This window comes from Papaver somniferum, chromosome 1, assembly GCF_003573695.1.
Source record: "Papaver somniferum cultivar HN1 chromosome 1, ASM357369v1, whole genome shotgun sequence".
NCBI classification, from domain to species: domain Eukaryota; kingdom Viridiplantae; phylum Streptophyta; class Magnoliopsida; order Ranunculales; family Papaveraceae; genus Papaver; species Papaver somniferum.
The window spans coordinates 156,482,184-156,504,375 of NC_039358.1; the positions used below are offsets into that span (position 1 = coordinate 156,482,184).

Genomic DNA, 22,192 nt, shown 5'->3' on the forward strand with positions numbered 1-22,192 from the left:
TGCATAACTTGTTATGCATCCGAAAATATAGCTGCATAATGCATTATGCATCGAGAAATTGTTGCACAATCTTTTATGCATCGAGAAAATAGATGCATAACCTGATATGCATTCGTAAATATGGATGCATACTGCATTATGCATCAATTTTTTTATGTACGCACTAAAATCAACCAAAACAATGGTTACATAACTTGTTATAGATGCATAACTTTGTTATCCAAATGCATAATTTGTTATGCAGTGGAGAAAATGGTTGCATAATTCGTTATGCGTCTGCAGAATGTGTTATGCATCTTTTTTGGTGGCTGCATAATGGTTATGTATCAAGTTTTCGAAAATTTTGCCTAAAATGATGCTCACCTCCGATTTTTCGTGAAAAACAAAAATTTGATATTCTTGTTTGTACTCGTTGCGTAGCTCTCTTAAAAAGATTTCCAACGATATAAAATTTCAAGGCGCGGATTTTTAGATATATTATATCCAAGTTGTGTTGTTAATTATACCCTTGATGCATAACCCGTCATGCGGATGCATAACCCGTCATGCGGAGATTTTTAATAATTTCATATAATTATGGGTGTCACGGAACTAAAAATTAATTATGGGCCTGCCAATGAAAATATTATTTTTTTTTGGGCTTGCGCCTAATTTCCCCTTTCAGAATTCACAGTGGCCTAATGCTTCAAGCCCATGTGCGGAATTAACTAACACACTAATGCAACATGCTGTCCTTAACCTAATTGCCAAGTAGGGGACATGGAATACAAAGCTTAATAATAATGAGTTTAAGTGACTAGAGTTTTGAAATATCTCCATCCCAACTCCATCCCCAACTCCGAGTGATATTATTTCTTTTTGTAATCACGAGATGGAGGTGTAGCGTTTCGGTCATGGCCTCGTCGCAAACTTTGGTACTCTAGGAAGCCCAATTAAACATGGCAGTAGTAACTAGTAAATTTTGACCAAGTCATCAGCTCTAGGGAAGTGCATTTGGTTGGTTGCATTCTCCAAGAGAAGCATTGAGTTTACTGGCCTTGGTTAATTAAGGCACTGAAATAATTTCTTGAATGCTAAAGCATGAGTACATAGACCCGGTACAGTGGTACATACTACGATAGTACCGCTTCTGTATATTTGCCGCGACAAAGATGTTAGAGTCTACCAGAAAATTGATGACCACACGACAAACATCTAAGGGTGGATTTTTCCTTGCGAGGAGGTACATTTCTACGATCCCTCTAAACCTTCAGTTCTACGGTGGTCTTGTAATTACTGCAAACATGCTTTAGCTGGTGCCCCTGCCTTAATTCACCCAGAAAATTTTAAATCTCGATTTTGGCCCAGTGTGTGTTAGGAACCCGAAAATGTAAACACAAACCAAAAACCTAAACTTTAAAGAAAAAAGATGGTTTTGAATTAGTTTCGCGTGTAAACCAACCCGTGAATGATCCCATCACCTTTTTCACGGGTAGAATTTGGCAATTGATTGATACATTGTTCTTTTGAACCCCATTAGATATGGCTGGAATCCATCTTTGATTGCCCTCAAAATAATCCACAATTCGTATTTTTTTTATATGATATTCAACTCTCCAGCTAAGAAAAGTGAGCACCCTACTTGTCTCACTCTCTCTGTTTCAAAGTTTGAGAAACTGAAGAGCATGAGATAGCGATTCCATTCAAACCCCAAAACAAAATCACTTCAATTTCAATTCCATTTCCTTTCACAATTTAACAAACTTCTATAGTCTTTTACAAAAAAAAAATTAAAAGAAAAACAAACTTAGATTGGTTTGTCGATCTTGACTATGCTATCATCACACTGAAACAAAATCCTATTAAAAATTGAACAAAAAAACTCACAAAAGAAGAACAATCTTTTTTCATCTCTGGATATCAAGTCTTTCCTCCTTCCATATACCTGCAAATTTCATTAATTAAGAAAAACCCAAATAAGTTACTGAATTCCATAATGAACCCCAAGCTAATTAATACTGTAACGGTTGTTACAGAGAAACTGAACTGACTAAAAGAAAAAGAAAAACAGGGAATTTTTTCCTAGAATAGGATCAAATCTTGTAAATGAAACTAACCTGATTGAAGAATTTTATGCTCTGGTTGTTTACAATCAGGAGGATATTCAAAAAGAGATAAAGAGAATTGTTTATGCACAACACCAATATCAAAGAGAATTAAACCAGAAGAAGGATCGTCAACAATGATATCTTTAACAGGCAACCATAAAAACAATTCTTCTTGAGAAAGACCTTGTAATCCTTTTAATTCACCATAACTAAGATTACCTCTGATTACAGTTTCAAAGTAAACTCTATTTTCGAATTTTGCTAAACAAGGTTGCTCGAGATGAACTTCAAGAACGCCAGTTTCATCAAGATTGAATGATTTTACTGATTTTGGAACTAGACCTGCTGGTAACCCATTCCTTTGTAAAAGATCGTGAATTGAATATGAGTGTGATGAGTGCGGATTAATTAGAAGATTCAGAATTACAAAACCCAAAATTCCTATCAGTCTGTTGTTGCTTTGTGAAAATGCTGCTGCCATGGTTTGTAGAAAATGAGGAAGAGAATAAGAAGAGTATAAGAAGAAGAAGAAGGTTTTAAGAAGAGGAGGGGGTTTAAGGAAGTTTTCAGCGACCAAAGGGGTGAGCAGCGGTGAACTGAGACTTTACTCTGGACTTCTTAAAAAGGCATATTATATATTTTTCCAATTTACTAAATCACCCTTCATTAAAGAACTCCATAAAGCATCACCCATTAGACTTTGGGTTTCTATTGTTTCCCAATTGTCAAGTAAGTATGAATTCATAGCTAAAATGGAAATAGTAAGTGGGTATTGATATATGACATGAAGCAATTTTGTTTTATCCGATAAGTGGGAAATGATATTGGAATGTGGTAGTTGCTTGGGAGATCATGGAACCACAACTAGTGTATTCATTTTGGGCCGTTAAGTTTATCTGGAGCATAGTATCGTTCAGTCATACATTTGATAGTTTCTGTATTTTATGTTGCAACCAAGAATTGTTCACATTTTTGTGCCCCAATAGATCTAAAAACCAACTGTATTTCTCTTGAAGAAGGATACTATATTTGAAATATAATTCAGTCCTTATTGTTAATCGATATGATGAACTACTACAGAGAGAGTATTCCGTGTTTGTTTCTATTTAGGTTTAGCTTTGGATTCTAATGAGTAGTGACAGAGAGAGCGGAATTAGTTTTACATTTGGCAGTGAGCGAGAAGGAACAGGTAGTTAACTGAAGAATAAGACGGAGGTAATTACAAAGCTGGACAACATTTTTAGAATGTAAAGGACATAATTTCAGCATTATTTTCAATTGAGTCCAAACAATGTTCTCATGAGTCATAAGATATGAATTACATATTTATTTATTTATAAGATACCCCTTCAAATTTATAAGTAAAAAACAGAGTTTGGATGGCAATAAAAGAAATCAACTAATGAAGGACCTTTCTGTAAGAGCATGGAACCCGGGCATTTGGGCCAACAATCATCAATCATATGTTAGTTAATTATTATTGTGCCCCTCCTTTCAATTTTTATTTTTTTTCATGTAAATTATAACTAATTAGAATATATCTTTATTATTTCTTTTATGTTGGTGACTACTTTTTTTTCTTTCTTGAGACTTTTGGAGTTTCTCTTAATTATGTTTTTATGCATGAGATGATTGAGAATAATGAAAGTCTTGTGTGTTATATCTAACCTTCCCTACCTCTTCTTCTTTTTATTCTCCCTTCTATCCACCGCTTTCTTCGATTTTCTTCTGTAATTTTCTTTATATGTTGCAATTTCTTCTTTTACTTTGAACATTTTAAGGCAAAATTAAGGTATCTTATTTTGTTTTGTTTTCATTTTATTGTTGTGTAGGCAGTTTTACAGTCCTGGACTATACGAGCTCGATCGGAACCAAAATCACATTTTGGGAAATAATAAACTTAATAGAATGAAAAAAAAATACCAAAATCAGTTTTGGTAAAATTTTTCTTAATATCCATGTAAACTATTTGGACATTGTATGTAATTGTAAAGTTGTTAACTCTGTAATATACAATGATACCATTGATTTTAAATACCAAATCTGCATGTATGACAAAATATCTAAAGTATACAGGTCTGTTGTTGAGCATAAGCGAGTTTGGCGACGACCTAGAGCCCTTAAATTTTAGGAGCCCAACTTTGTATTTTTTGTATATATGTTAGCTTCAGATTAAGAATATTAGTTGTGTTAGCTAGAAGTTTCATTACTGTAATGGTAAAAAAAAAAATCTTTGATACCTAGAATCTGGGTTCGAGACCTATAAAGATAAATCTCGTTTTTATGCAGGTTTTCACTATATTTTTTTTTTTAATTAGCCTGGGTCCCATGTAATTTTCTCACGCCATGTCTATGAATCAAAATCTGTATACCTGAAATTGGCATTGTGGATAATAATTTGTTTCTTGACATAAAAATGTCTAGTGATATATAATTTGCATATTGTGACCCAAATTTAAACGACGATCTACCTTGTAGTTCAAACACGGTTTATCTACATTGAGAGCATCAAATCGGCATTATAATCCAATGTTTGTCTTGTGATCTAAATCTCGACCTAATTTGAAAAAAGTTTCGATGACTCAAAATCTTTCATAATTACTTAGAATATGCCTAAGCAACCCAATTTTTGTGATTCTAAAGTGTGAACCAAATGTCTATTGATCTATGCATTATGATCTAGAATCTTCTGTTGTGAACTTAAATCTATCACCTAAACTGAATTTCCTAAATGACCCACAATCTATTAGTATGAACCCATCTTCGCCATGCATAAGACCTAAAATTTCCTCATGACTCAAATGTTGTTTCACGACTAAAACTTTGCATCATAATCAGAAATCTTCGACGTGAGCCTCTCAATATGCGTACTGTAACATGAAATATGTCATTGCAAAGAATAATATGCTTTATGGCACCTAAACTAACAGGGGGTTAGTCAATTGAGATTTGTGGAGATATTACAAGAATTCTAGAGACTTTTGAAATCTCTTGTTAGTCAATATAGAGTTTTTCAAAATCTCAAACAATCTTTGTTATTGGATCTTGACTCTTTAAAAGTCTTCACAATTCTCTGTTATTGGAGGAATTTGAAATCGATGACTTATGGTTTTGAGAGACTTGTAGAGACTTTTTTTGCAAAACATACTATAAAAGGCTAAAAACAAATCTCTCCAAAATAGGTGGTATTTTGAGAGACTTTTTTTTTTCTTCAAGGATTAAATATCAAAAAATTAAAAATAATAAACCAAGTAAGCTACAATTAAACCCTTCAAAAATGAAAAAAAATGATGTCTTCCAAAACCCAATATATATACTAGAGATTTAAATTCCTTATGTTCGTCTCGTTTTGATTTTTTATTGGGAAAATGTTTATAATTTCTATTAGTCATGCACGAACTATTCATTTTGTGAAAAAAAAATATACTGCTTGTTTCACGTATGTAAGGTAAAATTCATATATGTTTTGTTGCCTCTTGAATCACCAAAATTCCTTGAAAATCATCCAGAGAGTCTCCCGAAAATCTCTAAACTCACAGAGAGTCATCCAAAATCTCTTGCATAAAAAGTCTCTCAATGTCTTTAGTACTCCTAATTGACTAACCCCCTGTAAAATGTGCGACATAATCCTGCATATTGTTTACATAAATGATTGATATACGTACGATCTATTGACAGGCTAATTCCCTAACAAGGCTTTATATTCTATCAAAATTAGTCTATTCCGAACTACCAATCCTCACCATCTACCGATTTTAATTTTAACTGTTATATTTCAACGGATAGTTTTAGAAGTAGTAGATGGTGGTGATATTTACCTGTTATGGTGCTCAATTTTGATTGGATTGTAGATATTCCCAAGAAGTAAGAATTATTAAATTAACCTCAAAATTGTGAGATAGTGTTAAAATAACAATATTATACTTAGGCAAAAAAAATTCAATGAAAGTATTAAAAGTGGTAACATAATATAACTTAACTCTTTGCAAAACAGAGAAAATACAGTTTATGATTTATTACAAATAAATAAGTAAACATAATGCATTATTTAATATTAAAAAACAATTTATTTATTTTTATCTTTTTTATGAAAATCACATTTTAATTCAATAAGATATTTATTTTTATCTTTTTTATGAAAATCACATTTTATTCCATAAGACCAAAATAATGATTACATGATTACTTCAAGATTATGCAAATCACCAAAATACAAGATAATCAAAATCCAAATACAAACCGACACCAATTGCAAGTAAATCGTGAAGAGAGAACGTCATTAATGCAAAGATATTCAATTTTTGTGTATGTAGTAGTGATGAATAATGATGTAAACCATAATCGTATCCAGAAAAAAGAATTCTCTTTTCTCCTCCCTCTTTCCTACAAGGGGAAAAAACCTAGAGCTTCCTTCTTCTTCTTGTTGAGATCTAGCCAGATCTGAGCAAGAATTTTAGTTTCTTTACTAATAAAAGTAGTTTAATTTATGTTTTTAGATTTTGTTTTTGTAGTTCTTGGTGTCTATGGATACATTTGTTCGTTATTTAGACGATCTTTTCTTCGTCTCTTTACAACGATTTTCTCTTTGCTCTAATAGCGATTTTTTCAAATCTCTATGGAGTTTCTTGACTTATTATTTTCGATTCATCAAAAACATCAACAATTCTGCTTAGCTTCGTTTTAGATTCATCTTCAACAAGAGAGATTTAGTGCATCCAGATTCGTATGGATCAACAAAAATTTGGCAAAATACCCAATTTTCTTTAGAGCATCCCTTATTGTATTAGATAATAATTTAAATGAATGAAGTTGATTTCGTTCACACCAACAATATTAAAAAATAAAAAATATACTGTTAATTATATATATATATATTTATGAATATGTATTTCAATTAAGTTTTTTGTCCCTATGCATTTCTATCTATATATATATATATTGCAAAAATGAACATTATGATTTATTTATTTTTTTGAAGCTGTTATGGGGGAAGGAATAAGTGTAGGCTATACAACAGTAAAAATTGTGTATTTCAATTAATTTGGGATGGATGGATGCCAGTAACCGTGTAGAAAAGAAAAATTGAAAATTGAAAAACAGATTGCGTTGGACGGCTGATGGTTTGGTGACCAGGGTAAAAGAAATTTACTAAACAGCTAACAATGTGTTGTTTAACCTCTTATTTTTATATTAGGCCGATGGTCTGCTGGACAGTGTCTTTACCATAGCCTGTTCGAGGGAAATCTACGCTCGAAGATATTTCGTTCCTTTTGGAGGAGAACAACCCTTGTCATAGCCTGGTCTAGAGAGATCTACGTTTGGAGATATTAGACACATCCTAGTTATCGTATTATCTTTCCCCCAAAAGTTAATCTATTTTACAAAGAAGTTTTATACTAGTATACCACGACCCGAACTAGTTAATTTCGAAGACAGTTTTAAAAAGGGCAAGTTACAGAGTGGTCATATTTTTTATAATTGGTTTGCAAAACGATCATACTTTATTTGTTGATTTACAAAATGGTCTTTTCTCATACGATTTAATACTTTTGAATAAACTGGTGTTATCTTTTCCCAAAATATCCTCCCCATTTAACTATTTGGTAGGAGTGGTGGTGATGAAGCGGTGGTGCTGGTGGTAGAAGCTTAAGAATCTTCGCTAAACTCCAAAGGGGAAACAGTGAATCCTTTGGGTAAATGCGGTGTAACGGTTCTGAATGCGGAATGACAAACCTGAAAGTGGTTTAACGATCCTGAACGCGGTGTAATGATATGTAAACGACTGCACCACCAACTACAAATAACACCATCATCAAAACAATAATAATGAAAGCAAAATTTAAAATTATGTATAAATGGATAAATAGGAAGGATATATAAGTAATTTCACTGACATTTTTAACTGTGAGTCACCACTTGACTGTCTTTCTAACGGAAATATCACCATTTTGTTAATACTTTGTAACTGTATAATGATTTTGTGAATCAGTTCCTGATAGTATGACCATTTTGTAATGTTCCCTTTAGAAAACTAACTCATGGATATTGGTATTATTTCTTGAGTCTCATTCAGGATGATCAAAGGATAAAATGATACTACAGATGATATTGCTAATTATTTTTTGTATTTTTGGGATGGTTAATACGTATGTGACATCAGATAAGTTAGGGCATGAGGTTGGTATTAGGTGGTTCACCGAAACCGAATTAATTAGTTTTCTTGGGGTCCTATTAAATGATTATATATTTGTCCCCTAAATCAATCAAATTAGCGATATCACTTCAAGCAAACATCGGTAAGGTAATTAACATGTCTTCTGGTAAAATTGGTCATATGAGAGTGTCTTCAAAATGTAACATTGAAGTAAAACTAGTAAAAGAAAGTGAAATTTTGGATTAGGTTAACTCATATTATCATCAAATAAGACTTAGCATGGTTGGTGTCATAATGTGGTTGGTTATGATTAATTATTGTCTCTTGTATAGTTAACTAAGCTAAGACTTGAATAATCAATCTTAACCAAAAAGCTGTGCACTAAATTTTGCTATTAGTTCTTAGTTATTGTTTGTCCATTCCATAGATTTGCAGCGACTAATCCTAAAATATGCTACTAGAACTTGATATGCCCGGTGGACAGAACTTCCAAATCTGTACTTGCAATAGAAAACGTTGTAAAGTGCTGTTTTCTCGCCAATACCAGATATAAGAGTTCAGGCCTTTAGGGCAAAGAGCAAAATCCCCCGTAGATATTTTCTGAATACCAGACAAGAATTCGCGACATAAATGTTGATACCAAACATCATGAATGTGCAAAAGAAAAAGGCAAAAAATAAAAACAAATCAATCCCTAGACATTACCCAACTCCACCCACTTTAGTTTAATTCAGAAGATATGTGATAAAGTAGAACAATAGTAGATCACAAGAACACACACTCATTCTTTCTGGAAGTTTAAGGAATTAATGCATAGAGAAGTAGGGTATAAGATCTTCCAAAAGACTTCACAAACATGGCAAATCTGAACTTTCTTTGGTTTGTTTAGTATTGATGAGTATCATCAACTTCTACACTCGGGTTTATTCTTTAGTACTTTCTTTTATACGTAAACATCACGTATCCATCAACTAAGTAAAGCCCTAATTCACACACTTCCTTAAACAATACAATCAAGATTCAAGATAGGTTTTCCCCTTCAAAGAATTTCCCATAAAATATATTCATTTCCAACAAACTATGAGAAAAAATAATAATTATAGAGCGGCTTTGAAGCCGCAAAATCCTTGTCATTAGTCATTAGCTACAAACCAGTACGTAAACAAGTTACACAAACTAGTCAACAAAGTAAGATTCACAATTCATGGCAGCAACTTTTGTCACAAAAAACTGCTAAAAGAGGAAAGAAAATACCTAATCCCAACATAAGCTGATTATCAATCAGATTTTAAATCTATCTTTTGATCAAGACTATCTTAATCAAAATAATCTAGAAGTTTATTACGACAAGCATGTTTTAGATAGATGGAGTCATGCAGACATGGAGTAATAACAAGGCACCAAATACATCCAACAATGACACTCCACTTCCCCGTGATGCGTTAGCTACCACATTGAGAACCCAATGTTATGTTTATAGTTTCACTTTCACTTCTTGTATCGGAGCTATGTTTAACGGACCCAATTTCCCGGGTTTATAGTTTCACTTTCACTTCTTGTATCGGAGCTATGTTTAACGGACCCAATTTCCCGGAAGTTTGTGGTGCACATAGTTGCTCTTGCACCCCTATAGTCATTTGAAAAGACACCCAACAAGGGTCGCCGTTGGTGACTGGCAATACGCATTTTCACAAAAGAAAGAAAAGGAAGTCTTGAGGCTCCACCAGAATACCAACTCATTGCTATAAAGTTATTCATTGGACAAGCATGCCAAAACAACAAAAAACCTCCAAATTTCCTTCCTCTAAAAGTGCAGATAACCTAGGAAATATGCCTAGGTAACTAGGTTTACTCATCCGGTGAGAGCTTTTAGTACACATTCACGTGAATGTTCTTAATGACTGAATAAGCCTTGAGCATCTGGGAAGAAGCTCTAGTGAGTGAAAGAGTTGCACAAACAAGCCCAAAAATTGCCAAAAAGATGAAAGAAAAGGATAATTTCAAATCAAAAAAAGAAAAAGATGTACTCGCTCTAATTCAATTGAGTTTGTTGATAAATTAAAGCACCAACAAGAAATAAAGTGGCTTGAGCAGTAAAAATAGAGAAAATAACCCACCAATGAAGAAAGTATTTCGAACGTTCACAAATCACAAGGCAGAATAGCAGTTAGCCAGGGGCCCGACTCAAGTCTCAGGCTCGTTTCTGAACTACCATGATACAGTTCCGCAGGCTACATGCAAGTGTCACATGTGCCACATCAATCCCAAACCTCTTAACTGCAAGGATGGACCAGACTCAGGTCATGGGCAAGATGCAACCTCCACACATTCCATGAGAATTTATAATCATGTTTACCAAGAATTGAGGTCAAATCACATATATTGGGAACGTTAATACTATTTTAAGATCATCATTACTCATAAGAGTTGTGTTTCGTTATTTCTATGAAACTAGCTACAAAATTAAGAGGAGATTGAGATCATTGCACACACTACACATCGCGTCCTCTTCTAATAAAATATGAACAATAGCGTATCTCGACAACACAGAATAAGTTCATACAACCATCGACACCCTTCAGTACTTCAGGAGCGCTTAAAGTCTACAGATAAGAAACAACAGATAAAAATAGTTAGATACAAATTGCTGATTGCCAGACATGAAAAAAATTCTGAGCTTTCATGGAAGCTGAAACCAAGGTTACCTCATTGAGGAGCAGAAGTTGAACCTGACTGAGGCGTCACATCTTGTTTGGGTCTTCTTTGAGGAGGTTGTGAGTCTCTTCGTCTTTCATACCTTCGACTTTCATATTTAGATCCACTGCGTTGCTTTGGTTGGTAAGTTGGGTATTTGCACGGAATTATCTCCCCATTGACATACTTATCACCTGAAGACAAGCAGCAACCCATAATTTTTTTATATAACCCTTCACTCGACAGGAATAAACAGAGTAATTTCTATGTACTTACTACAAGTAAATCCTTACCTCCGTAATCCTTATTTTTGACATCTATGTAAGAGTCCGGCAATACCCAAAGAACTCCAGGCAATCCTGCAAGATAAAAAAAAGTATTTTAGGTAGAAACTCAAACAATAATACATTGCAGTACAGAATTAAAGCCAATAAATATAGGTTACCCTTGAATTTTTCCGATGTTTCTTCAGAGACAGTGCATTGGAATCCAGTGTAGGTAGTAGTACTAAAAGCATACATGTTCTTTTTCGCTTCTTCCATGCTGCATGAGAGGAGGTTCAAGAAAGAGATATTAATGGAAGGAAGTGATTATTAGCAAAATTCTCTCTCATATAAGAGACACATAGACCACAACTGAAGAACCGACATCATCTCAGAGGGTTTACGAGAAGAAGTAAGATAACAGTTAAGATCCTATCAAAAGTCCATGACATTCTTTCACATACCAATGGCCCATGCTCATACATCCACATGCCACAAGAACCGAAGATAGATTCAAGGACTTCTGTCTATTGTATTTTAAAGGCGAGACTGTAACCGCTGCTGTAATAAGATTCTATAATGATTACAATCGAGGCCAATCATATTATGATAGACATCAATTTCAGAAACATGCAGGAATACTGTCACTCCCTAATCTTACGAACTGAGCACTGCAAGTTGGAGCATCTTAACTAACTATGCCTATTTTTTCCAAGGGATAATAAAGAAACTTAGTGAGCACGAGATTTGCGCTCTTAATGAAGACCAAACTCATGAAGACTTCGGGAAAGGATCAATGAAGCCGGCTTGAGCTCCATAAATCTCAATGTGAAATGGTTGGTTCCACTACTCAATTGCCTTTACTAAGGCTCACTCGCTTGGACGGCTCTCCACTATGGAGATTTTATTTTCTTATCTCAGTGTCTCTACAATCTGTAGACCTAGCTTCCCTAGCACCCCTCTCCAATCCAGCTGTAGATCAGTGTCCAATTGAACTTATGAGTCTAAGGTATTCCTTATGCTGATTATTAACTCAGTTTTACACTACAGCGCAAAAAAAAAAATCAAAGACTCTGACCAGTGTTAATAGACCAACTAAGGCTGAGGACCGATGAGATTTAAAACACAACCTAAATTACTGAAATTTCTTACTAAGCCAGACACAAGTGTTTCTGTGTCCAATTCGGGTAATAGTGTTAAAAATGATTCGAACATTGTCATTAGTAGCATAAGAAGGCATTTCATGCACAAAAATGAAACCCTAACCAAAATTAAATAATCCCATTACAAATGAAAGCAAGAAAAACAATCAAAAGATACTCAAGAGTGTATACGGTACCTTCCCAATACAGTGGTAAGAGTATTAAGATAAGTATCAATCATTTGTTCTCTAGTTGGAGCTGGATCTTTAGGGAACTCCATTACAATAAGCCAGTGATTGTAATCACACCCAGGTAACAAAATTGTTTCTCTGGGTTCATTACTACTACTTCTCTTTGAAGAGTATTCTCCATCCACAGCTGCTCTGATGGAGGAACTACGAGATACGGAGGAAGATTTGCAAAGAGAACGAGATGCGAAACGAGAGAGACAATCATATCGGAAAGGAGAAACAAGAGGAACCCTAGAAATTGAAACAGAGGTTCTTCGGTTTACTGATGAAGAAGAAATTAGGGTTCGGGGAAGGACTGAAGCGTTCAATGTCGCCATTACTAAATGAGAGTAAGTGAAAAAGAGGGAGAAGAAATAAGCAGGGATAAGGTAGAGGGATATATATTCCCTGATGGATTTTTTTTTTCTTTTGGAAGCGGGGTTTAGGGTTTACTCGTTTGTTCCTATTGTCACACCTCGTTTACACCAGCATTCAGGTGTGCTAAAATCAAGGATGCTTGGGTACGCCCCTAGTTAGCAATTCGGGATACAGGAAACGTTCGGGACGGGAAACGTTCGGGACGACAAACATACGTGTATTATTCGTTTTGGTGGAACGGAAATTCGGTCCACTATTCGATCAACAATTCGTGATACGAGAATAGTACGGAACGGCGTACGTACGTGTATAATTCGTTTTAGTTCGGCACCTAAAATATGGTATGTGTTAATATATAAAAATATATATATTTAGCATAAATTCTATGGTAGGTAGTAACATTTCATGTGTAAAATGAATATTTATGAAATATGTACTTAACAATCATCAAATGATCCACAGATCAATGGTTAAGTCACTTAATACGAGTTAGTGGTCGGGAGTTCGACCCCACTAAAGTTCTTGTCAGTCAGTTCTTGTCCCCACTAAAGCCAAAGACGTGTACACGAATTATTTGGTCCATACAATTCGGAATTCGGAATTCGGAAAAGTCTATTTGGTGCGTACAATTCGGAATTAGGAAAAGTCACGCATGATTCGGTTCATTCCAAAAAAGTAGCGAACCCAGGTCGGAGTTCCAGACGGACGCAAATTAAACGGGTAAAATTCGGATTCGGAACTATTCGTGTATAATTCGCGAATTGCTAACTAGGGGTACGCCTGAAATGGTTTAGGATTCGGTGTCATGACACATATGGTTTAGGATTCGGTGTCGTGTCACAACTATGTGTCATGTGCCTGTTGAAGATGGCTGCCTCTACAGCTTAGTATTTTTTAAATTACGTTAGTTAATAATTGTTAGGTTAATGACTTTTTTTAGCAGTAAGTTAATTTGAAAAAAAAACATTCAAACCAAAGTAGACAAAGTCTGTATGTGTCAGTCAGTTCTTGTCCCCACTAAAGCCAATGACGTGTACACGAATTATTTGTTGCGTACAATTCGGAATTCGAAAAAGTCTATTTGGTGCGTACAATTCGGAATTCGGAAAAGTCGCGCATGATTCGGTTCATTCCAAAAAAGTAGCGAATCCAGGTCGGAGTTCCAGACGGACGCGAATTAAACGGGTAAAATTCGGATTCGGAACTATTCGCGTATAATTCGCGAATAGTTCGCCGAATTGCTAACTAGGGGTACGCCTGAAATGGTTTAGGATTCGGTGTCGTGTCACAACTATGTATCATGTGCCTGTTGAAGATGGTTGCCTCTATAGCTTAGTAGTTTTTAAATTACGTTAGTTAATAATTGTTAGGTTAATGACTTCTTTTAGCAGTAAGTTAATTAGAATCGTGTGGTAGTGCAGTGCCTACGTGCAGTCAGTCGAGCCGTTGATTCTCTTAGTTAGGGTTTATGTAGTATTTATACTCGCTTTCCTCCTTGTACTGAACTCAAGAAATTGAAGAAGAACTCAGTCCAGTGTGGCTGTAGTTAGTATTTTGCACTCGTGAATCTCTTGTACCTATCGTACTATCATCATCAACCATAACAGTGGTATCACCCAGTAGATCTGGTACTTTACAATGACTGGAGGTCCATCCATCAAAGATTTTGACCACACAACAAAGGAGTTGTCACGATTAATGACGAATCTTATAGAGATACAGCTTAAATCAGAAGAGAAACGTGAAGCAGATGCTAAAGCTCATCAAATATTAATGAATCGCCTAGTACAACTCTCAAAAGACACTGTAAAGCATCTCCAAAACCAACCCAGATCCACAGTTGGTGAACAAAACACCCCAATTACTGGTCACTCTGAAACTCATAGAGCTAGTCATGGTTCACCTGCAAATTCTCTCAAACCAGTAAAACTTGACTTTCCAAGGTTCGATGGTGAAAACCCCAGAAGATGGTTACGCAAATGTGACAGATTCTTGCAGATGCACCCCATGGAAGAAACTCAAAAGACGGACTTTGCTTCCATGTACATGGATGGTAGAACTGACTCATGGTTCATCGACTACTGTTCCGGTAAAACATCTGCTCCTTGGTATGGATTTTCTAACCATCTTTGCCGTCGATTTGAGGATTTAGCTAATAATAACTATGTTGGTTGTTTTAATAAACTCACTCAAATCACTAATGTGGAAGAATATTTCCAAATATTTGAGCAACTCAAAGCTCTAATGATTTCCAAAAACCCTTCCCTGGATGAAGAGTACTTTATTGTTAGTTTTATTAGTGGATTGAAACCTGAGATTAGTAACTCAGTTAGACTGCACAACCCCACATCTCTTTCTCAGGATTTTTTCTTAGCCAGACTTCAAGAGAAAACGCTTGTTTCACCACTTAAATCTCCTTTCACTAAACAACCCACTACCTCCACTTATTTCAATAAATCATCTACCTTTACTAAACCTACCACCTCACCCGTGGTTTCCACTCCAATAAACCCAATTCTCCAGAAATCTACTTATATACCTCCTACTAAAAGATTAACTCAAGAACAATTAGCTCAGAGGAGAGCCAAAAATTTATGCTACAATTGTGATGAGAAATATGTTTATGGCCATAAATGCAAGACCCAACAACTCTTTATGGTTCTAGCTGAAGAATACTCACCTCCAGATCACACTACTTCATCCACTGAGCCAGAACAACCCATCAATGTGGTAGAATCAAATATGGAAATTTCTCTCTATGTTCTCACAAGCCATCATAGTACTGAAACCATACACATTTTGGGGCAAATAAAAAAATAGGCAGTCACAATTCTAGTGGACACGGGAAGCACTCATAGTTTCATAGATGTTGCTCTTGCTAAGAGATTATTCTGCAATATTCAACCAACATCTCACTTACTAGTTACAGTAGCAAATGGAGAAAGAATTACAAGCTCTAGGGTTTGTCAACAGATGGAATGGCAGATTCAAGGCCATCAATTCAAAGAAGACTTTCATGTTCTTGCATTGGGTGGTTGTGATATTGTATTGGGGGCAGACTGGCTTAAAACTCTAGGTAATGTCATGTTCAACTTCCCCAAATTAACTATTTCCTTCACTCATTTGGGAACCAACATCACTCTCACTGGTATATCTACTAAGTCTTCATTTATGATGGTTAATGGTCAAGTTGTTCAAAAATTTATTAAATACCATACCCCAGCATTTGTTGGTCAATTTTTTGCTATTTCAGCTGAACCACCTCTTACACCCATTCCTTCACCAGTCCATGCTGTATTGGATCAGTTTCATGATGTCTTTGTTGAACCAACACAATTACCTACTCAGAGATCATTAGATCACAGAATACCCCTCAAACCTAGTTCCCAAACAATAAATCTTATACCCTACAAATGCCCCCACATTCACAAAGCGGTGGTAGAATCTTTGGTAGAAGAAATGCTTAACTCTGGTGTGATTCAAGACAGTCACAGTCCTTTTGCTTCTCCCATTCTTTTGGTCAAGAAAAAATACAATTCTTGGAGATTTTGAATGGATTACAGGAAACTCAATGATCTCACCATTTAAGATAAGTACCCTATACTTGTTAGAACACTGCTCGGTCGAACTCGCAAGCGTTGCTATCTCAATCTTGTTTGTCAAGTTTAGTTGCCAAAACTATAAGTATTGATTTCTAGTCTATTTATAGCTAAGTCTCGGATTAGGATAGTAAGTGTAGTTGAACTCCAGACTCCACGTCGTTCATCGATTGAAGACGAAGAACTACTCAAGGAACTTGTGGAACTTCATCAACAAAAGGTATGTGGAGACTTGAACTTATCTATCACTCAAAAGTCTATCTATTCTATCTCCTATTTTGAGACAAAAGTCGTATTGCTATATAGACTTCGATTATACAGATTTGCTATTTCGAGCCTAGTTTATCTCGCTTATATATTTCTCGAAATATGTGTTGGTAAGATTTCGCTTTGTCCAAGTTCATCTTTACTCGTGACAAAATTCAGGTTGATTATTTCGATAGCTTCAAAATCGCTTTGATGAAAAATAGCTTGTGAATAACAACAACATAACATCCTCTAAGAAAGTTTCAATGATTGAAATGAGAGTTTAGAACATGTAACCATCTTTGGATATAAACATAGTATGTTCTCACATTTGTGTAAAAGTCCAAAACCGAGAACCCAAAGTATGTGTACCCGTACGCGTACTGGCGGTTGTTGGAAATCCAGGTGAGTATGCGTACCCGTACGCATACTGGCGGAAAGTTCACGCGCCGTGAATTTCTGCTGGAGTTTGAAAGTGAAAAAAAAACTCAATCCGGTTACTTAAGTACGCGTACCCGTTTGCATACTTAAGTAGGTTACTTTCTAAAATTGCTTTGTTCATGAACTCAAACATTTATATAATAAGGAATGCAATCTTTGGAAACCGTGGTTATAATGTTCATGAATCGATTCGAGTGAATCAAAATCGATTTTGCTTCGATTGTGTCTTGTATACTTCTATAAGATCTAAGCAATTGAACAACTATCTAACTAGTTCATTTGAGCCAATGGTTAGCCATATGAGCACTTTCATATCAACCTTATTCATCTTCACCACAACTAGTTCATTTGTTTCATTTGAACTAGTTGTGGTGAAGATGAATAAGGTTGATATAAAAGTGCTCATATGGCTAACCATTGGTTAACTATTGTTGAACCAACTAAGTGTACACGTTTAGGTACGGTTACTCAAACCTAAATGAAGTTACATTTCATTTGTGTATAAAAAACTAAGTTCGATCTAACGGTTGAAAGATATTGGCTTGAATCTAATTAGGTTTTCATCTAACGGTGAATATTGAATGTTATGTTACCAAGGTAACTTAGATTGCAAACCCTGATTTGAAATCTAAATAAAGGAGAACTCTAGCAACTGGGAAACCTAATCGTCACACCTCCTGTGTGATACTAGTTGTATAAGCTAGAGTCGATTCTCCTTTAACCTTAGGTTTTTCACGAAACCCTGTAGGTTAACGACTTGAAGACTTCATTGGGATTGTGAAGCCAGACCCAACTATTTTCTCTGTAGTTGTGTGATCTGATCTTGACATTTCTATCGTGTTTGAGTGCAATCCTAAGATTGGCTTGAGATTTATATCTCCGATAGGCAAGATAGAAAAGTAGTCACAAACACCTTCGTCTCATCGTTTGTGATTCCATAATATCTTGTTTCGTCAATCGATTAAGATTATTGTGAGGTGATTTATATTTATAGGCTGTTCTTTGGGAATATAAGTCTGGTATATCAATTGGTTCTTGTTCACCTTGATTTATCAAAAGACGGAACAAAACTCGTAGGTATTCTGTGGGTGACAGATTTATCTATTCCTATAGACTTTTCTGTGTGAGACAGATTTGTTTATCAAGTCTTCGACTTTGGGTCGTAGCAACTCTTAGTTGTGGGTGAGATCAGCTAAGGGAATCAAGTGTGTAGTATCTTGCTGGGATCAGAGACATAAGGAACGCAACTGTACCTTGAATCAATGCGAGATTGATTAGGGTTCAACTACAGTCCAGACCGAAGTTAGTTTGTAGTAGGCTAGTTCTATAGCGGCTTAATACAGTGTGGTGTTCAATCTGGACTAGGTCCCGGGGTTTTTATGCATTTGCATTTTCTGGTGTCTGTGTTATTTCTTTTCTGCATTATATTTTGTTATATAATTGAAATATCATAGGTTGTGCGTTGAATCGATCGATTGGTAAATCCAACCTTTGGTTGTTGATTGAAATTGATTGATCCTTGAACATTGTTCTTTGGTACTGTTCAAGTTATGTCTCTTATATTCAATCGGGCTCGCAAATTATTATTTGTTTGATTGCGGATTGAATTAAGAGATTGAGATATAACTCTTTGATATACTTTTTATAATATTGAGTCTAACTGTCTGGTCGATTCTCTTGTAAGTATATTGGAGTTAGTCCATACAGATGCTAAGCGAAATATTAGGTGAGGTTGTTAGACCTCCACTTTTTCAATTGGTATCAGAGCAGGCAAACACGTTTAAGACCTCATAAGTCAGTGTTTGTAGCGATCTGACTCTATGGACAGAAATTCTATCTCCATAAACGTACCACCAGTCTTCGATGGCTCAAACTACTTATGGTGGAAAATCGCTATGTGTGCTTTTCTTCAGGATCGTGATTTTCAAACATGGTACGTGTTGTTGATGGCTATGATCCTCTGGTTAATACAAACGGCGATGTATCTGTACCTAAGGATATTTGTAGATATAGTCCAGAAGAAATCCTTGCTGCAAAGCAAAATTATGACGGCTTAAATGCTATCATACATGCTATTACCCCAGATCTTCAGCATCATGTGACTACTTGCACAAAGTCTAAAGAAGCCTAGGATATCTTAGAAACTGTATTTGAAGGGAATACCTGTGAAAAGAAGCTAGGCTTCAAAACCTAAGTTCTGATTGGGAAAACCTTCGTATGGCAGATGAAGATTCATTTGATGAATTTAATCACAAAGTGTCTGAAATTGTTAATGCATCTTTTGCATTGGGTAAGACTATTCCTGAAAAGGACATTGTGATGAAGATTCTCAGATCTCTTCCATCTAGATACGATTCTAAGAAGCATGCCATCGTTGAAGGAAATAATCTCGCAACTCTTTCCAGAAATACTCTGGTTGGGAAATTAAAGATCTTTGATCATGAGCATACATCCAAATCCGGAAAGGATGTTGCTTTCAAAGCACAAAAGATTACTAAATTACTCGACAAAAGTAAAAGTGTTTGCATCTCTGAAGATGATCTTTCTGAGGCTAATTCATCATATGAAGATCTTGACAAGTCATTCTCGTTGATCACAAGACAGTTTAGGGACCTTCTTTTGAAGAGAAGTAAACGGTTCTCCAGAGATAAACCCAGGTCATCAGATAATCCCCATAATCGTGTTCCTTCTAAAAACAGGGATAATGATGAGGAGGATATGCCTCGGTGCTTTAAGTGTAAAGGTTTTGTCCATTTTGCGAATGAGTTTCCAAATCGTAAAAAATACACTAGGAACAAAGGTCTTGCTGCAACTCTTGATGAAATGTCTGACAACTATGATTCTAATGAAGACGAAAAGTCAAGTGTTGCACTTCTCTGTGAAATATTGACTTTGATGATTCTAGCAATACATACATCAATCTTGATATTCTTTTAGAAGAAATCTCAACTGATCTAGAAGCAAAATTTGATCTACTTGTTTCTGCTGGAAACTCTTTTTCTAATTTTTCAGGTTCCACTATGTGTCTAGCCGCGTACACATCTCGGGCGTCTGAATCATCTACCTGGTTGACATGTCCTTATTGTTCTCTCAGAGGTTATGAGTTATCAAAAAATTTCAAGTACAAACATAAGATAAGATATGTCAACAAACTTCAACGAAGAGCGAATAGATTAGCAAACAAGCTAAAACTTGTTCAAAAAACATCAGAGGTATGTAATCGCATCTCATCTTCAAAGAAGTTAGTTTCCAAAGAAAAGACTAGATCACAAGAAATTTATGGTCTAAACACTATGAGAAACATGGCTCTATGAATTCCGTTCGAAAAGGATATGGTGGACAGATTATTGTTCACCCCAGCACAACTTAAATTGTGTTGGTTAGTGCATCTTGTCTCATGTGCCTGATCAAAAGAGACAAGATTTTGCACACCTCAGGCTTTAGAAAAAGAAAAATCGTTTAGATTGTTTCGATTTTCCTTTTTTGTTTTTGCTCTGTGAGCATTGTAAAGTCTGGAATTCTTGCCGCTTTTCATATCTAATTGATATTGGAAAAGTCTTCTCTATTTTTTCAATAAAAGAGGGTTAAAATAGACAATTCTGCCTTTTTTAGGGTAAGAGTTGTGCGTTCGTGAATCTTTTAAGTATATAAAGGTTCCGTAACCCTACATTCCTTTTTTCTTCCCTAAAAAACTCTTTTATCACAAGTTTGCTTGTAGAGCTTGTTTTGAGAAATTCCTCTCACAAACCCATATTGTTATGGAGACTCCAAGCATCATAACTTCTGATGGAAAAGATGTTAATATGATTGTTAATCCATCAATCATGAAGGAAAAAGTTAAATCTCCGTTACCTCCAACTTTGAAAAGAAAAAGAAGGAATGTGAGGAAGCCAAGAGTTGTTCCATCAAATTCTCAGAAGTTTTCTGATGTTCTTAAAGAGTTGAAGGAAACAATGAAGGAGATTCATCAAATAAATGCTTTTGTGTTTAAGACTCTTGAAATTCAGAAGGCCCTGGTTCGGCATCAGTCAAGAAGGTTTGTTGATATCAAATCCTATCTTCATGAACCTTATGTCCCAATGGTTGTTGACGACAAGGAGTTCGGGGACGATAAAGAATTTTTCAAATGTCTTAATGTCTAGGAAACTTCTTATGAGAATTTATTCTTGTGTTTTTAAGAAGGATAATTAAGGTTTAGAATAGCAATTATTGTGATTACACATAGCTATTTCCAACGATTTTCATCTTGCAATGTTTTTAGATTTATTTATTTAAATTCTAAAGTTTATTTGGAAGATGATTTTGCAGTATTAATCTTTATGGTTTTATATATTGCAACTTGTTATGGGATATGTGTGTTTGCGTCCGTGAACTATGATTGTCCCATACGTGGTCAAAAGTTAAGTCTTTCATATGTCGATATGCAAGTATTGATAAAAGATTGAATGAACTTTTGACAAACAAAATATAAGCCTATTATGCAATTATGCAAATATTGATGGAAGATAGGATGAGCTTTTGTTTACAAAGATTAAGTCTATTTTATGTCATTCTGCAAATAGTGATGAAAAATAGAATGAATCTTTGTTTATTCCGCAGTATTGATCTTCCCTGATCCATATCTTTATGTAAATATTGTGCGGCTCCGTGAGTTTTCTTTTGTGAGCATTTCTGATTAAATTAATCATGAGTTCTCTTGTGGTTAATTTAATTGAGTTGTTTGGATACAAATTCATATTCTTATATGATTTGTTAATATCCAAAGAAATCCTTCTTTTCTTGTGAAAGTAAGGTCGCTCTTGTTGTTCTTTCGGGAATGGCATTTTATGGGGGAGAGTTCTTAATTGAACTTGTGCTTAATTGCCAAATCTTTGTGAGGAGTGCGGCTTTGGAATATTATAGGGGTTATCTTGTATCTTTATAAACTCTTTGATGAATGCATTTAGTTTCGTCTATAC

General features: G+C 35.2%; 3 protein-coding genes across 3 annotated transcripts; 1 reads left to right on the forward strand and 2 right to left on the reverse strand.

Moving 5' to 3' along the window:
- Nucleotides 1–1,676: 1,676 nt before the first annotated feature.
- LOC113333610 lies at nt 1,677–2,702 on the reverse strand. The gene is made up of 2 exons (XM_026580039.1): nt 2,097–2,702; nt 1,677–1,924 (listed from the first exon to the last, which is right to left on the reverse strand). Exons 1-2 carry the CDS (start codon nt 2,566–2,568, stop codon nt 1,887–1,889), a joined length of 510 nt encoding a protein of 169 aa, XP_026435824.1. The 5' UTR covers nt 2,569–2,702; the 3' UTR covers nt 1,677–1,886.
- Nucleotides 2,703–10,603: 7,901 nt separating this feature from the next.
- Nucleotides 10,604–12,957, reverse strand: LOC113305298 (DAG protein, chloroplastic-like). The gene is made up of 5 exons (XM_026554367.1): nt 12,538–12,957; nt 11,381–11,478; nt 11,229–11,294; nt 10,947–11,129; nt 10,604–10,844 (listed from the first exon to the last, which is right to left on the reverse strand). Exons 1-4 carry the CDS (start codon nt 12,906–12,908, stop codon nt 10,948–10,950), a joined length of 717 nt encoding a protein of 238 aa, XP_026410152.1. The 5' UTR covers nt 12,909–12,957; the 3' UTR covers nt 10,604–10,844; nt 10,947.
- A 1,629-nt stretch (nt 12,958–14,586) lies between these two features.
- LOC113352661 lies at nt 14,587–16,500 on the forward strand. The gene is made up of 2 exons (XM_026596459.1): nt 14,587–15,678; nt 15,769–16,500. Exons 1-2 carry the CDS (start codon nt 14,587–14,589, stop codon nt 16,498–16,500), a joined length of 1,824 nt encoding a protein of 607 aa, XP_026452244.1.
- Nucleotides 16,501–22,192: the final 5,692 nt, after the last annotated feature.

Coding starts and splice junctions, on each gene's coding strand:
- LOC113333610 (XM_026580039.1), bottom strand. CDS start 2,568: ATGGCAGCAGCATTTTCACAAAGCAACAACAGACTGATAGGAATTTTG. Junction 1,925..2,096: donor GCATAAAATTCTTCAATCAG/GTTAGTTTCATT, acceptor TGAAATTTGCAG/GTATATGGAAGGAGGAAAGA.
- LOC113305298 (XM_026554367.1), bottom strand. CDS start 12,908: ATGGCGACATTGAACGCTTCAGTCCTTCCCCGAACCCTAATTTCTTCT. Junction 11,479..12,537: donor CTTACCACTGTATTGGGAAG/GTACCGTATACA, acceptor CCTCTCATGCAG/CATGGAAGAAGCGAAAAAGA. Junction 11,130..11,228: donor CAAAAATAAGGATTACGGAG/GTAAGGATTTAC, acceptor GCTTGTCTTCAG/GTGATAAGTATGTCAATGGG.
- LOC113352661 (XM_026596459.1), top strand. CDS start 14,587: ATGACTGGAGGTCCATCCATCAAAGATTTTGACCACACAACAAAGGAG. Junction 15,679..15,768: donor CAGAACAACCCATCAATGTG/GTAGAATCAAAT, acceptor ATAAAAAAATAG/GCAGTCACAATTCTAGTGGA.